The 13,362-nt window shown below is 37.5% G+C and overlaps 1 protein-coding gene and 1 long non-coding RNA gene across 2 annotated transcripts; one reads left to right on the top strand and one right to left on the bottom strand.

The window, feature by feature from the left end:
* Window positions 1-7,409: 7,409 nt before the first annotated feature.
* LOC110610130 lies at window positions 7,410-8,294 on the top strand. The gene is made up of 3 exons (XR_002487169.2): window positions 7,410-7,560; window positions 7,697-7,818; window positions 7,925-8,294. It is a non-coding gene; the product is annotated as an uncharacterized LOC110610130 (long non-coding RNA).
* A 3,293-nt stretch (window positions 8,295-11,587) lies between these two features.
* On the bottom strand, window positions 11,588-12,713 carry LOC110608942. The gene has a single exon (XM_021748222.2). The coding sequence runs from the start codon at window positions 12,257-12,259 to the stop codon at window positions 11,588-11,590; it is 672 nt and encodes a 223-aa protein (XP_021603914.1). The 5' UTR covers window positions 12,260-12,713.
* Window positions 12,714-13,362: the final 649 nt, after the last annotated feature.

Below are 13,362 nucleotides of genomic sequence, written 5' to 3'. Positions count from 1 at the left end.
TCGAGTGGTCAAAATTTGCTTTGGAATTGTAAGATTTCACTAACATTGTTGACCTTTTGGTATTCAAAGGCTTAGCATGCAGAGAGGCTCTTATCATAGCTTTAAATGCAAGTTTTTCAATTAGTACTATTGAAAGAGAATCCTTAATGGTGATCCAAGCAACTACTTATTACATTGATGGTTTGGTCAAGGATGTTTCATTTTTGTCCAACTCTTTTCATTCAATCTCCTTCATGCTTACTAAAAGGAATGAGAATTCGTTAGCTTTTAAAGCTATTCGAGATCTAACATTTTCTTTCAACTCGATAGCCCATATGGACGATGTACTTGGCTATATGCCTTATTGATTTTTTAATGAGATTTTTTTTCTCGACAAAAAAAACACTTTAAAGCATTAAGCATAAATAATAAACAATTGTATTAATAAAAAAAAATAATACAAAGATAAGAAGTATCAATGTGTTCAAGTTATATCAAGTATCTTTGACTAAAGTTTAATTACACATGAGTTTAAAATAAAAAAAAATAAAAGTTATGAAACTCAATGCTAAATCCTTTGTGAGATACAAAATAATAAAATGAAAATAAGCTAGAAAGGAGATAGTTAAACTCTAAGCGCAGGAAGCAGCTTGAATCCCTCCATCAGCTCTCTTCTTCTCCCTAAAGTTTCTCACTATCTCCCCTTGATAGAAATGGGTTGTGGGCGCCGGAAATAAGGTCCTAGGTGTCTAAAGGTGGCTAGCCGCCGGAGAATGAGAGAAAATGAGAATAGTATTTAGTGTTTTAATCTAGAGTACTTAGACTAAAATAGAGAAAAGTCGAGTTTTTAGTTTGTCTCATGGCTAGCCCGTGTGTGAGAGATCTTCTTCACGGCCTAGCCATGAGAACTTTTGCTTATGAGGGCTTTTAAAGTATGTCTCATGATCAAGCTATAAGTTTTTACTATTTCTCATGGCCACCTATGCGTCTCGGTGATTTCTCATAGCTAGGCCATGAGACTTGGCCATTTCTCAATGCTAGGCCATGAGACTTGGCCAATTCTCAATGCTAAGCCATGATATCTACATTTTCATAATCTTTATTTTTTGTCTTTTTCGAATGGTTTGGATGATAAATTTGATTTTTATAAAGCTTTCAAATATTTTAAACAATTTCTAGTTCACCATAAATACATTAATCGATCTCCACACAATTTCACTAGATTGTCTAGTTCACAGTTAATTAACTATCATTTTTCATACAAACGCAAAATTTTACTTTGAGAATGTATAATAAAGTAGCTTCTCTAAAGAGAAATTTTATCATTTTCTCTTATAAAAATCCCATTCAAAGTCAAAATCTTCTTTGACCTTTTTATCTTAGTTCTTTTTAAGTTCGAGTGTGATTAATTTTTTCTTAAAACCAAAATTTAAGATTGATTGATTTTCTCTTAAAACCAAATTTCAAAGAGAAAATAAAATAAATAAATATAAATATATTCATGGGATGGTGGGCTGCCCATTATTTTTTAAAATTTTATTTTATTTTTTTTTTAATTTTAACTAAAAGTGAATCTTTAAATGGATTTTGAGTAACAATGCACTATACCTTATTTTGGGCCTTTTACTTATGGACTCGGTCATGGATGGATAATTTTCTTCACTAACCTTACCTTGTAGGTTAATAATTCATTATCTTATGTTTCGTATGATTTATTTTACAAAATAATATATAATTTTAATTTTTTAATTTAAAAAGTTTGAATTTTTTTATTCTAAAAAAAGATAAATATTAGAAAAGAAATAAATTGAATTGAATTCTTATGAAATTTTTTATTACAAACATAAAGTGGACGATGAAATCAAGGAAATTTGAAAGGTGATACATATTATAGGATTTAGAGAATCAAAACTAATTCTAGATTATTCTATAAGGATTTTTTTAATTTTTTTTCCCTTTCTTTAGTAAATTATTTGCTAAGTTGTATATATATGGATTTCTCCCAAAATATTTAATATATGAAAGATTTTATTTTCTCTCAGTAAATCAATATAGTATCTAGTAATAATTTTTCTTTCGTTCGAGGCTCTTTTTCTTCGACCATTCTTGAGTCTTTCTTTTCAGTTCTTTTACGCTTGTCCTTTCTTCTCCTTATCTTTTCTTCTTTACCTTCTCTTCCAAACCCTAACTATGACGGCAAAATCGTCGAAAGCCACAAATCTAACAAACGATTACCTTACTAATCCATCCAATCCTTTTTTTTCTTCATCCAAATGAAAATTCATCAATGCATATAATAGTGTCTCCAATTCTCCCTGGACCAAACTATCACTCTTGGGCTAGAGCGATGAAAATGGCGTTACAATCAAAGAACAAAACCAGATTCATTAACGATACTTTGAAGATGCCAGGAGTTCTTTCCCGGCTAATGGACTGTTGAGCACATGTGGTGAGCTGAGATATTGCTTGAGGCTCTTAAAGGCTTGTTGGCAATCTTCCATCCACTCGAAATTTGGAACTTTTCTTAGCTTCTTGAAGAATGGTAGGCACCTTTCTGCAGAGTTCGACATGAAACAGTTAAGTGCTACCACCCTTCCTATGAGTCTCTGCACATCTCTCACGCATGTCAGTTCTGGCATCTTCAGTATGGCTTCTACCTTCTTTGGATTCGGTTCAATGCTCTTTCCACTGACCATATAGCCTAGGAATTTTCCTCCTCTGATGAAGAAAGCACACTTCGTCGGGTTCAGCCTCATTCTGCACTGCTTCAGTACCCCAAATACTTCTTTCAGATATGCCAAGTGCTGCTGGAAGGTCTGGCTTTTCACCACCATGTCGTCTACATACACTTCCACATTCCTCCTATTTGACCTTTAAAGATCTTATTCATCAGCCTTTGATATGTCGCCCCTGTATTTTTCAACCCGAAAGGCATGGCCCTGTAATAATAAGTTTCGTCTTCAGTTATGAATGAGGACTTCTTCTTATCCGACTTGTCCATTGAAATTTGATGATAACCAGACATTGCATCAAGGGACGACATATAATCAAAGCCGGCAGTGGAATCGACCATTTTATTAATATCGAGAAGGGGATAACAATCTTTTGGACAGACCTCATTCAGATTGGTAAATTCTATACACATTCTGTACTTTCCATTGGCTTTTTTACTAACACAGGGTTGGCTAACCACTGTGGGTACACGACTTCCCTAATGAATCCTACCTCCTCTAATTTCTGCACTTCTTCCCTCGTGGCTTGTTGTTCTCCTTCCCGAATACCCTCTTTTTCTGCTTTATTAGCTTCGTTCCAGGGAGGACATTGAGCTTGTGAGTCATCACTTTGGGGTCAATTCCCGGCATGTCAGAGGGCTTCTAAGCGAAGCTCGAGGCATGTCCTCAGATCAGGGCCATCGTCGTCGCTTTCTATTCTTTGCTCAGGCTCGCAATAAGGCTGAAGACCTTGTCTGATTCTTCTTCTGATAGTGGGAAGGTCTCCAGTTCTCCAACGGGCTCTGTCCTGGCTTCCTTCTTTTCATCCCGGACCTCCATGACCTCCGGGTTTATCCCCTCAGCTACTGCGCTCAGTTCCACCACTGTGGCTAGATACACTGCTCTTACTTCCTTCTGTCATCCCCGGACTACTCCCACCCCCGCCTCGGTTGGGAACTTCATGGTTAGGTATCTGATGTTTGTCACCACTTTAAAGTCATACAGCACAGGCCTTCCTAGGATTGCATTGTAGCTTAACGAGAGCCTCACCACTAGGAATGCTGCGTAGTGAGTTCGAGACAGGGGCAGTTCTCCGAAAGTCAGGGCTACCTTCACCTTTCCCTCTGCGGCCACCGGGGTCCCATCAATCCCCTTCGCCGGGGCTTGATCCCTTACTACCTGCTCCTCCAGTATCCCCATCTGTTGAAAAACCCTATGGGGCAGCAAGTTCACTTTGCTTCCATCGTCGACCAGGATCTTGCGAACCCAATAGTTGTGAATGACGGCTTCGATGACAAGAGCGTCATCATGGGGCATCTGAATCCCATGAGCATCTTTAGGGGAGAAGGAGATGGTTACTGGGGAGTGTTCTACTACCTGCAGGACTTCGCTACTGTTCCCTTCCCCACTCCGGCTTCTCTTCCTGCCTCTCCTGCTCATCTGACCTCCAGTCCCCTCGACAATCATATTGATGGTTTCGTTGGAGCCGTCATTCATGGGCCCTACCCCCTGTCTATGGGGCCTCTCTGCTGTGGGGTTCTGCTAGGGCCTCTCCCCTTCTGGATTCTTCACAAAGTTTCAGAGATGCCCCCTCTTGATCAGCCTCTCGATCTCATTGATCAGTTGGTAGCAGCTATTGGTGTCATGGCCGTGGGTGCGATGATACTGGCAGTACTTGTCGGGATCCCTCCTGCTTGCATCTGCTTTCATAGGCTTAGACCATAGAAGGAAATCCTTATCTTGAACTGCCATGAGCACTTCGGCTCTAGATGCATTGAGAGGGGTTATTGCCTCAGGGACCCGAGGTGGATACGGCCTCTGTTCCCTCCTGTCCCAGGGCTGCCTATACAACTCTGGCCCCTTATTATGTCTCCTCTCCAATCTCTTCTATCTCATTTTCTCTATCGCCTTCCCTCTGTCTGCAACCTCTCTAGCGAACCTGCTAGTTGTCAAGGCGTCATCTTGCCTTATATACTTCTCGGCTCTCTTCATCAGTTCAGTCAGGGTAGTGGGTGGCTTTCTGCACAGTGACCCAAGGAACTCAGAGGATGTGGTCTCCTTCTACATGGCCTCCATAGCCCGACTTTCATCCAGCTCCGGGATTTGCAAGGCTTCTGTATTAAAACGGTCCACGTACTCCCTTAAGGATTCATTCTTCCTTTGCCAGACGGTCTCCAAATAACTAGTTTTCCTCTTAGCTGGAACCCCTGCTATGAACCGGTTAATGAAAACATTGGTAAGGTCCCCAAAGCTTCTAATACTCCCCGCTTCCATGCTATTGAACCAAGCTCTTACTGGTCCTGTTAGTGTCATGGGGAAGACCTTGCACATCAGGGCGTCCGACGGAGTTTGGAGCTCTATAAATGTCTTGCAGTTAAGGATATGCTCCCGCAGGTTTCCTGCTCCATAATATGTGGCCATCGGTGGCATCATAAACTTTTTGGGGATGGTTCCTTATTGGATCTATCTAGAGAACGGTGAGCATGTGGGTCGGAGGGTCTGGCTGTTGTCTTTCTCCCCCAGCTCGGCTAAGAACTGCTCCTTCATTCTTTGTAACTTATGTTCCACATCCACCTCCTCTTGTCTCGGCCTCTTCTCTAAGTAGTACCCTTTTCCCCATTCTTCACTCTCGGTTCTCCTAGTTGTCCCTATAGAGTAGCTCTCTACTTCGTCATGTTCAATGTGTTCTCTCACCCTTCTTCCTTGGGCTTTGGTTGCCGGCTCTTCCTCTCTACCAGCTCCCCCGCTCCCTTCTCCGGTCCTCCTGCTACTTTCTGAGGGATCTAGTAGTTGAAAGTGGGTTGGGCCTTAGTGGTATGGACCCCTTCAGCTACATGGGGTGTGTTTAATGGGGGTATTGAGACTCCTCTGCTGCAACATCTACCCCAACCAGTAGGCAGTATTATGTAGTTGAAGCGTCATGGTTTGGAGTTCTTGGTTGGATATGGTGGCTCTTGGTACATTCCCTGCCGAGCTTGGCGAGGGATTGAATAATACTGGTGGTTGGTTGGAGGGATTTGAAGGACTGGAAAAAGAGAACTATTGACCCTCTTGAGCAGAGCTCAGATCATTTAGGACGTTATTGGTGTGGTTTTCATTGTGGTTTTCCATGTGGATCTTAGTGGATATTATGAGAGCGAAACTCCGGCGATGAGAAGATCTCCTTCGTTTCCACAGACGGCATCAATTAATATTCTGAGATCCAAAAAATAAGATTTACAGTGGTTGTGTCAACTTAGATGGAGAGGAAAATGTTCCTCCCCTTTTATCGTCTTTTCCCTTTTATCCCCTTTTGACGTCTAACCGCTTTTCTGCTATAGTGCCACTTGTCCTTGCCACTCAAATCCGTATGTAAGGGTGCGTCAGAGTCTCTCTCAACGCCAAGTGGCCATTAATTTCCCCCAGCGCATGCGGGCAGGGCTGCAAGGTGACTTGGCCTGCTCTCTTTCCTCTTGTCATGTTACTAGGCTAGCCTTCCTTTAGGTGGGCCTGCATGTGAGGTATCCCCGACCCGACTCTTTTGACCAGGCTGAGACGCGCGTCATGGGGCTGGTTTTCCTTGAGAAGGACCTGATGGTCCTTGAGCCTGTATTCTTCTTTCGGGCCCGGCCTTGTCCCCAGGTAGAGAAAGCCTGGTGGTCATGAATTTAATTCGGTTAAATTTTAAATCGAACCGACCGAATGCTCACCTCTAGTGATTCCTTATGTATAGATTGCCCATAATGCTATGGGGTGATTCCTTGCAAGGAGTAAATATGTTTATAAGTCAAGCCTTAAAAATGACTTCACAATAATTTATCATATACATGAAAAAGTAACATGTAATATCTTCTATTTTTATTCCAATTTTTATAATTTATTAGCTGAAAATATTTTTAAATATTAAATATTAGAATCCTATTTCATATAAAATAGAATAATAATTATCTAAATTTTATTTTACTATAAATATATGTAACTTATATAAATTATTATTTAAAAATTTATTCATTAAAATAATAATTAATAAATAATTTTATTGCTGATAGAATTTTATATTGTTATTTTAGATATAAAAGTATTAAATTTTATTTTAAAAAAATTAATAAATAATCTACGGGAAGTAGCTAATTCATATAATTTTTTATTTTAATTCTAATTATTATATGGTAGCAACTTTCAGTTAGGAATAATATTTATAAAATTTAGAGTAGTTAAATCTCTGTAGAACAAATTAAAAATAAGAAAAGGATTTTTTTTTATATATATAAATATATAAAAGTATTTAATATATTTATAACTATATTTTTATATTTATAATATGTTTAATCTATATAATTATAATATTTTTTATATATTGTTTTAATAAAAATAAATTAGTGAATTATAGCTATATAATTTAACATTCAAAAGTATTTTTAAATTTTAAGCATAACAAAATTTTATCTTATATAGGATATAATAATAGCTATTTAAATTTCATTTTAATGTATAAAATTATAAAAATTACTACCTAAATATTATTCATTAATATTTTAAATAAAATTATAACTAATTTATACTTTTATTATTAATAAAAATTTTTGTGTGAAGTTTAAAAATAAAATATAAAAATATAAATTAAGATATTAAAATAAAAAATAAATAATCAACAAATTGCAAGAGTAAATACATATTAAAGAAAAATACAATAAAAGAGGATAGTTTTCACTGTGAAAAAAAACTCTAGTCTCTCTAACTTTTCTCTAGAGAGGGAATCTCTCTGTCTACTCTTTTTTCTTTATATGGCTCATCCATTTTCTTTTGCCATCTCTCGTGTGGCCATACCCTGGCGAGAGACAATCGTCCTTCTCCCGTCCAAAGCAGTGGATTTTTTCTCTCTACTTTCTAGGTAGGGTAGCGTGACTAAATAAGTTTTTCTCGAAGTTTTAAGTAGATCTGAGCTATAGAGGAGGGTTTATATTTAATTTGCTTTGTTTGTTGTTGCTGCTGTTTTTTTTTTATTCTTTTTTGTTGTTTGTATATAGGTGGATTTCAGAATTTCTTGAAGATTATTTTCTGCATGCACTGGAAAAGAGTGGATGATTTGGTTTGGATGTCCTCCCTTTTAACCAGCCTCACCCTTTTATGCCTATTGGAGCTTCAAATGGTAACAACTTACTTTCTTGGTAGTGGAAGAATCTAAATCTTTTTATTCTGTAGAGAATTTCTAGGTTCTATTGCTCTCTCTCTATGATGAGTATCTAATCCTCAAGGCACATTGTTTTGTCAACGAGCTCTCCTCCACAGCTCTTTAGGCGTTTCTTCTGGCCTTGCTCTTCCTGGGATTATGTGGTCCTTTTGAGGTTGGTTTTCTTTTTGGATGGGAAGGGTTTGATACTCTGAAGGTATTTGCTTCTTATTTTGACTACCGACAAAACTTTTGACTGTATCATGCAACATAATCCAAAAGATCTTCCTACCTCCTGCAAGCTAGGATTTGGATGTTGAGCTGGACTTCAGCCTACGTGACTTAGGCTTAGTTTTTTAGGTTTCTGTAATTTTAGCATGTTTTCTTGTGATGATCATGAGTGTAAATTCTATAGGTTTTAAGTCTTTAATATAACAATTTTATTTTCTGACAAAAAAAATAATAAAAGAAGGTCTAATGTGAAAGGCTCTTAATATCACACATAGAGGTCTGAAAGAAAAATCTTTTATTTATTAAGCAACATTAGGCTTTTATAGGCTTTACATGATAAGATTACTAGTAACAACCATTTACAACTCGTAGTGTTTGTTACAGACTAATTCAAAACTAACTCTATCTACTTGACTCTTAATTACTAGGAGTTTATTAGCAAAACACTGACAACTTTGAAATAGTCAAACCCAACAATGCGTCCCCTAAACTGAACGCAGTAGCATTCAGTTTAAGCTCAGAGGTACTTCACACACTCCAAGCTCTTCTCGTAGCTTTATGGACACATCAAGCTTTAGGGGCTTAGTTATTATATCAGCTACCTGCTCCTTTGTGCCATAATGAACAAGCCTCACAACTCCCTCATTCGTAAGATCCCTTAGAAAATAGAATTTGACATCAATATGCTTACTCTTGCCATGTAGAACTGGGTTCTTGGACAATTTAATTGTTGAACAATTATCACAAAGGATAGTTGTGGGCTGTTGTTGTAGACAACCAAGTTGCTGCAGAATCCTTTGCATCCAGACACATTGATAGGCGCAAGATGCTGCCGCAATGAATTCAGCTTTCATGGTTGATAGTGTCACCACCGGCTACTTCTTTGAGGCCCAAGAAACTGCCCCTCTATTTATCAAAAACACATAACCACTCGTACTCCTCTTATCATCGATGTCCCCTGCATAATCACTATCTATATAGGCAACTAGTTCTGTTGTATCACCTCTCTTGTAAAGTTAACCCAAAGACACAATACCCTTAAAATAACGCAGCACCCTTTTTGCTGCTTGTAAATGGAACTCTATTGGACTGACCATATATCTACTTAACAAACATGTCACATGCATTACATCTGGCCTTGTAGCAGTAATATACATGAGACTCCCAATTAATTGTTTAAATAAGGTTGCATCCACCTTAGCTCCTCCTCCATCCTTCGAGAATTTAGAACCTGGTACAATTGGATTCTTAACTGGATTTCCATTATGCAAGTGAAACCTCTCCAACAACTCACTAGCATATTTCTTTTGACTTAGATAGATACCTTCTGAATTTTGCATAATCTACACCAAGGAAGTATTTCATCTTCCCTAAATCCGTCTCAAACTCATCTTTCATAGAGCTCTTAAACTTCTCAAACATGTAAGAATCATTACCAGTAAAGATCAAGTCATCAACATACAGACTTACAATTAAAACTTTCTTACCTCCTTCTTCTGACTTAATAAAGAGAGTATGCTCATAATTGCACCGTGTAAAGCCTTCTTTGAGAAAATAAGCCTCAATTCTACTATACTAAGCACGTGGTGTCTATTTTAATCTATAAAGTGCCTTTCGAAGTTTGTAAACCTTCTGTTCTTCACCCTTTCAAACATATCCCATCGGCTGCTCCACATACACATCCTCGTTCAATTCACCATGAAGAAACGCACTTTTAACGTCAAGGTTGTACACACCCCAACCTTTTTGTGCTACTAATGCTAGAATCATCCGAATTGTATCCCATCTTGCAACTGACCAAAGACCTCATTGTAATTGATCCCATGCTGTTGAGCGTAACCTTTTGCAACCAACCGAGCCTTGTACTTGTCCACCTCACCATTCTCCTTTTGTTTGGTCTTGAAAACCCATTTGACATTGATTTTCTTTGCCCCAACTGTTGGTTGTGTAAGTTGCCAGGTCTCATTCTTCTCAATGGACTCCATCTTGTAGTCCATAGCTTTTCTCCAATTTTCTTCTGTTGTTGCTTCTTCAAAGGAACAAGGATCTTCATAGGAAGCAAACATCACAAGATTGTTTGACTCATCTTCTTCTTTTGAAAGTCCTTCTCCTGATACATAATCTTGCAAGTATGGAGGAGCTCTCCGAGATCTATTTGCTGCCGAAAGTACATCACTTTGTGCTTCTTGATTGACTGTTGGTGCAATGAATTCTTGGTCTTCATTGTTAGTTTCAGTTGCAGCTTCTTCTTCATTCCCATACTCTTCAGCTTTATCTTCATCACAACCTTCCCAAACCAATACATCTTGTCTCACTTCTTGCGCTGTTCTTCCCCAATTCCAACCCTTATCTTCTTCGAAACTCATATCTCGACTTATCAATATTTTATTGGTTGTTGGGTCAAACAACTGATATGCTTTCAACTCACCGCTGACTCCCAATAACACACAAGGGAAGCTTTTATCATCCAACTTCTTTCTTTTCTAGTTTGGCACGTGAACATGAGCTAAGCATCCAAAAACTCTAAAGTAATCCATGTTAGGTTTAACTTCGCTCCACAATTCCTCCGGTGTTTTCTTTTTCAAAATCGACGTCGGACTTATTGAGAACATGTGTTGTCCATCTCGCAGCCTCTGGCTAGAATCTCTTTGGTACCTCTTTGTCAGATAGCATACAACGAACCATATTCATAATAGTTCAATTCTTACGTTTGGCTATCCCATTCTGTTGTGGAGTGTAAGCTGCTGTGAGTTGTCTGCTTATACCATTATCTTTACAAAAAGTATTGAACTCATTAGAGGTGAACTCTCCTCCTCTGTCAGTGCGTAAACAATATATAGGTACTCCAGACTCCTTTTCAATAGGACTCTTATAATGTTTGAATGTTGTGAATGCCTCAGACTTTTCATTCAGAAAATATATCCACAACTTTCTACTATAATCATCAATGAATGTTAAAATGTACCTTCTATCACTATTAGAGGATGGTGTGATTGGGTCGCAAATATCAGCATGTACAAGTTGCAATTTCTTGGAAGCACGCTATTGACTTTTTTTTACAATTGCCTCTTTGTGTTGTTTCCCTACCAAGCAAACAATACATGATTTAGTTGTAGCTTTCAGAGGTGGAACACCGTTTACCATACCTCTATATTTAATATTGGTAGCCCCTTATAGCTCAGATATCCATATCTCCGATGCCACAGCTGTGATTCATCTTCCATCATTGTTTATAAGCAAATAGAGTTTTTTGGTATCACATTAGCTGACAATGCAAACATCCTATTCGTCATCATCCATGTCTCGATAATCAAACCCCTTCTTGGCTGATAAGGCCTGCATGCTCCATGCTTTATAAGAATGGCTAATCCTCTTTCTTGAAGTTAGCCTATACTGAGCAAATTATTTTTCAAATCAGACAAATAATAAACATCCATCATCACCTAAGTTGTGCCCTTGATTTTCAGTCGTATGTTTCCTTTTCCTATCACTTCCATTCTTGTATTATTATCCAGCTTCACGAATGTTGGTATGTACCATCAAAATCTAAGAAGTACTGCATCTTCCCACACATGTGATTGCTACATTCGGAATCTAAGTACCACATCTCTTCCCTTTTTGTGTTGTTAGTTTCCACAAAAGCCATCAGGAGCATCTCTTCATCCTCATCAACCTCAACATAGTTGGCTTTCTTGTCCCTGCTAGAACATTTGTATTGAAAATGCCCTAGTTGATGGCATTTATAACATTCCACGGTGTCCTTGTTAATTTGTCTCCCTCTGCCTCTCCCTCGGCCTCTAATTGCAGCTCCTCTACCTCTCCTTCCTCTTTCATCATAACTAACCTTTAGTGCTTGCTCCTCTCCACCATTCTTTCTAAACTTCTGCTCATGAACCAATAACGAGCTTTGTAAAGCATCAACTGAGAGACTATCAATGTCCTTTGACTCCTCAATTGAGCATACAATGTAATTGAATTTCTCGGCGAGAGTACGTAGAATCTTCTCAACAATTTTGACATTTGGTATGTCTTCACCACAGTTTCTCATGTTATTGGACACCACCATCACTCTCCCGAAGTAATCATTGATTGTCTCTTCCGGTCTCATCTCTAGTAGCTCAAAGTCTCTACGAAGAGTTTGAAGTTGAGCACGCTGCACCTGAGCATTCCCTTGATACTTAACCTTCATTGAGTCCCACAATTGTTTGGCCTTTGCTTTTGCAAAATTGTCTTCAGAATGGTCTTGTCAATGGAACTGAAGAGATAATTCTTGGCCTTCAAATCCTTTAACCTTGTTTCTTCTAAGGTCTTCTTCTGAACTGGTGTCAGTACTTCTTCATCAGCTGATTTTGTATAACCTTTTTGGACGACACTCCAGTAATCCTTTGATCTAAGGAGATTTTCCATGATCAAACTCCAATGATCATATATCCCGTTAAACTTGGGAATGCATGCTTGTGCGAAGCTATTAGTTTCAGTCATTGTCACACACTCACCTACACTAGCAGTGTTTGAGCATTACAGACCTCTTTGTGATTCTGATACCAAATTTGAAAAGTTCTTAATTATACACATAGAGGTCTAAAAGAAAATCTTTTATTTATTAAGCAACATCAGACTTTTATAGCTTTTACATGATAAGATTACTAGTAACAACCACTTACAACTTAGTGGTGTTTATTACAGACTAATTCAAAACTAATTCTATCTACTTGACTTCTAATTACTAGGAGTTTATTAGCAAAACACTAACAATTCTGAAATAGTCAGACCTAATATAGTGAACATAATTAGAAAATGGATGATAAAAAGGAAAAAAAAATTATTTATATATATTAATATGAAAACCTGAAACAATAGATAAGAAAATAAAATGTAAAAATGAAAGTTTGAGTAATTTTAATAAAGAAATTAGAGTTAAATAACATAACTGAAAAAGTATAAAATTTAAGTGATTTGGAGTGAAAATTAAAATTATACGTCAAAGTGATAGGAATGGATAGCTTTGATATAGGGTTTATATATACTTCTTTCTAACCGACAATTATTTTTATTAAAAGTGACCAGTATAATTTCGATTAATCCGCCAGTTCACATGATTCATGCGGATAGACAATTTTTCATACCATTGGGAGTTCTTACATCACTCAACACTTTAATTCTTAGATACATGTATAATATGAGAGGTTCATTCCCTATCCAAGATATGTTTGATTAATTTTAGATTTGTTTTCCTTACATTCATTCTACCACAACATTCTGTTTTTTGTCCTGCTATTTCTGCAGAATTAA

Source organism: Manihot esculenta, chromosome 2 (genome assembly GCF_001659605.2).
Source record: "Manihot esculenta cultivar AM560-2 chromosome 2, M.esculenta_v8, whole genome shotgun sequence".
In the NCBI taxonomy this organism is placed as follows: Eukaryota; Viridiplantae; Streptophyta; class Magnoliopsida; order Malpighiales; family Euphorbiaceae; genus Manihot; species Manihot esculenta.
Note: the sequence above shows the minus strand (reverse complement) of the source record. Positions and strands in the feature narration are given on the sequence as shown.

Excerpts from the sequence above, each read along its gene's own strand:
- LOC110608942 (XM_021748222.2), bottom strand. The coding sequence starts at position 12,259 with ATGAAGGTTAAGTATCAAGGGAATGCTCAGGTGCAGCGTGCTCAACTT.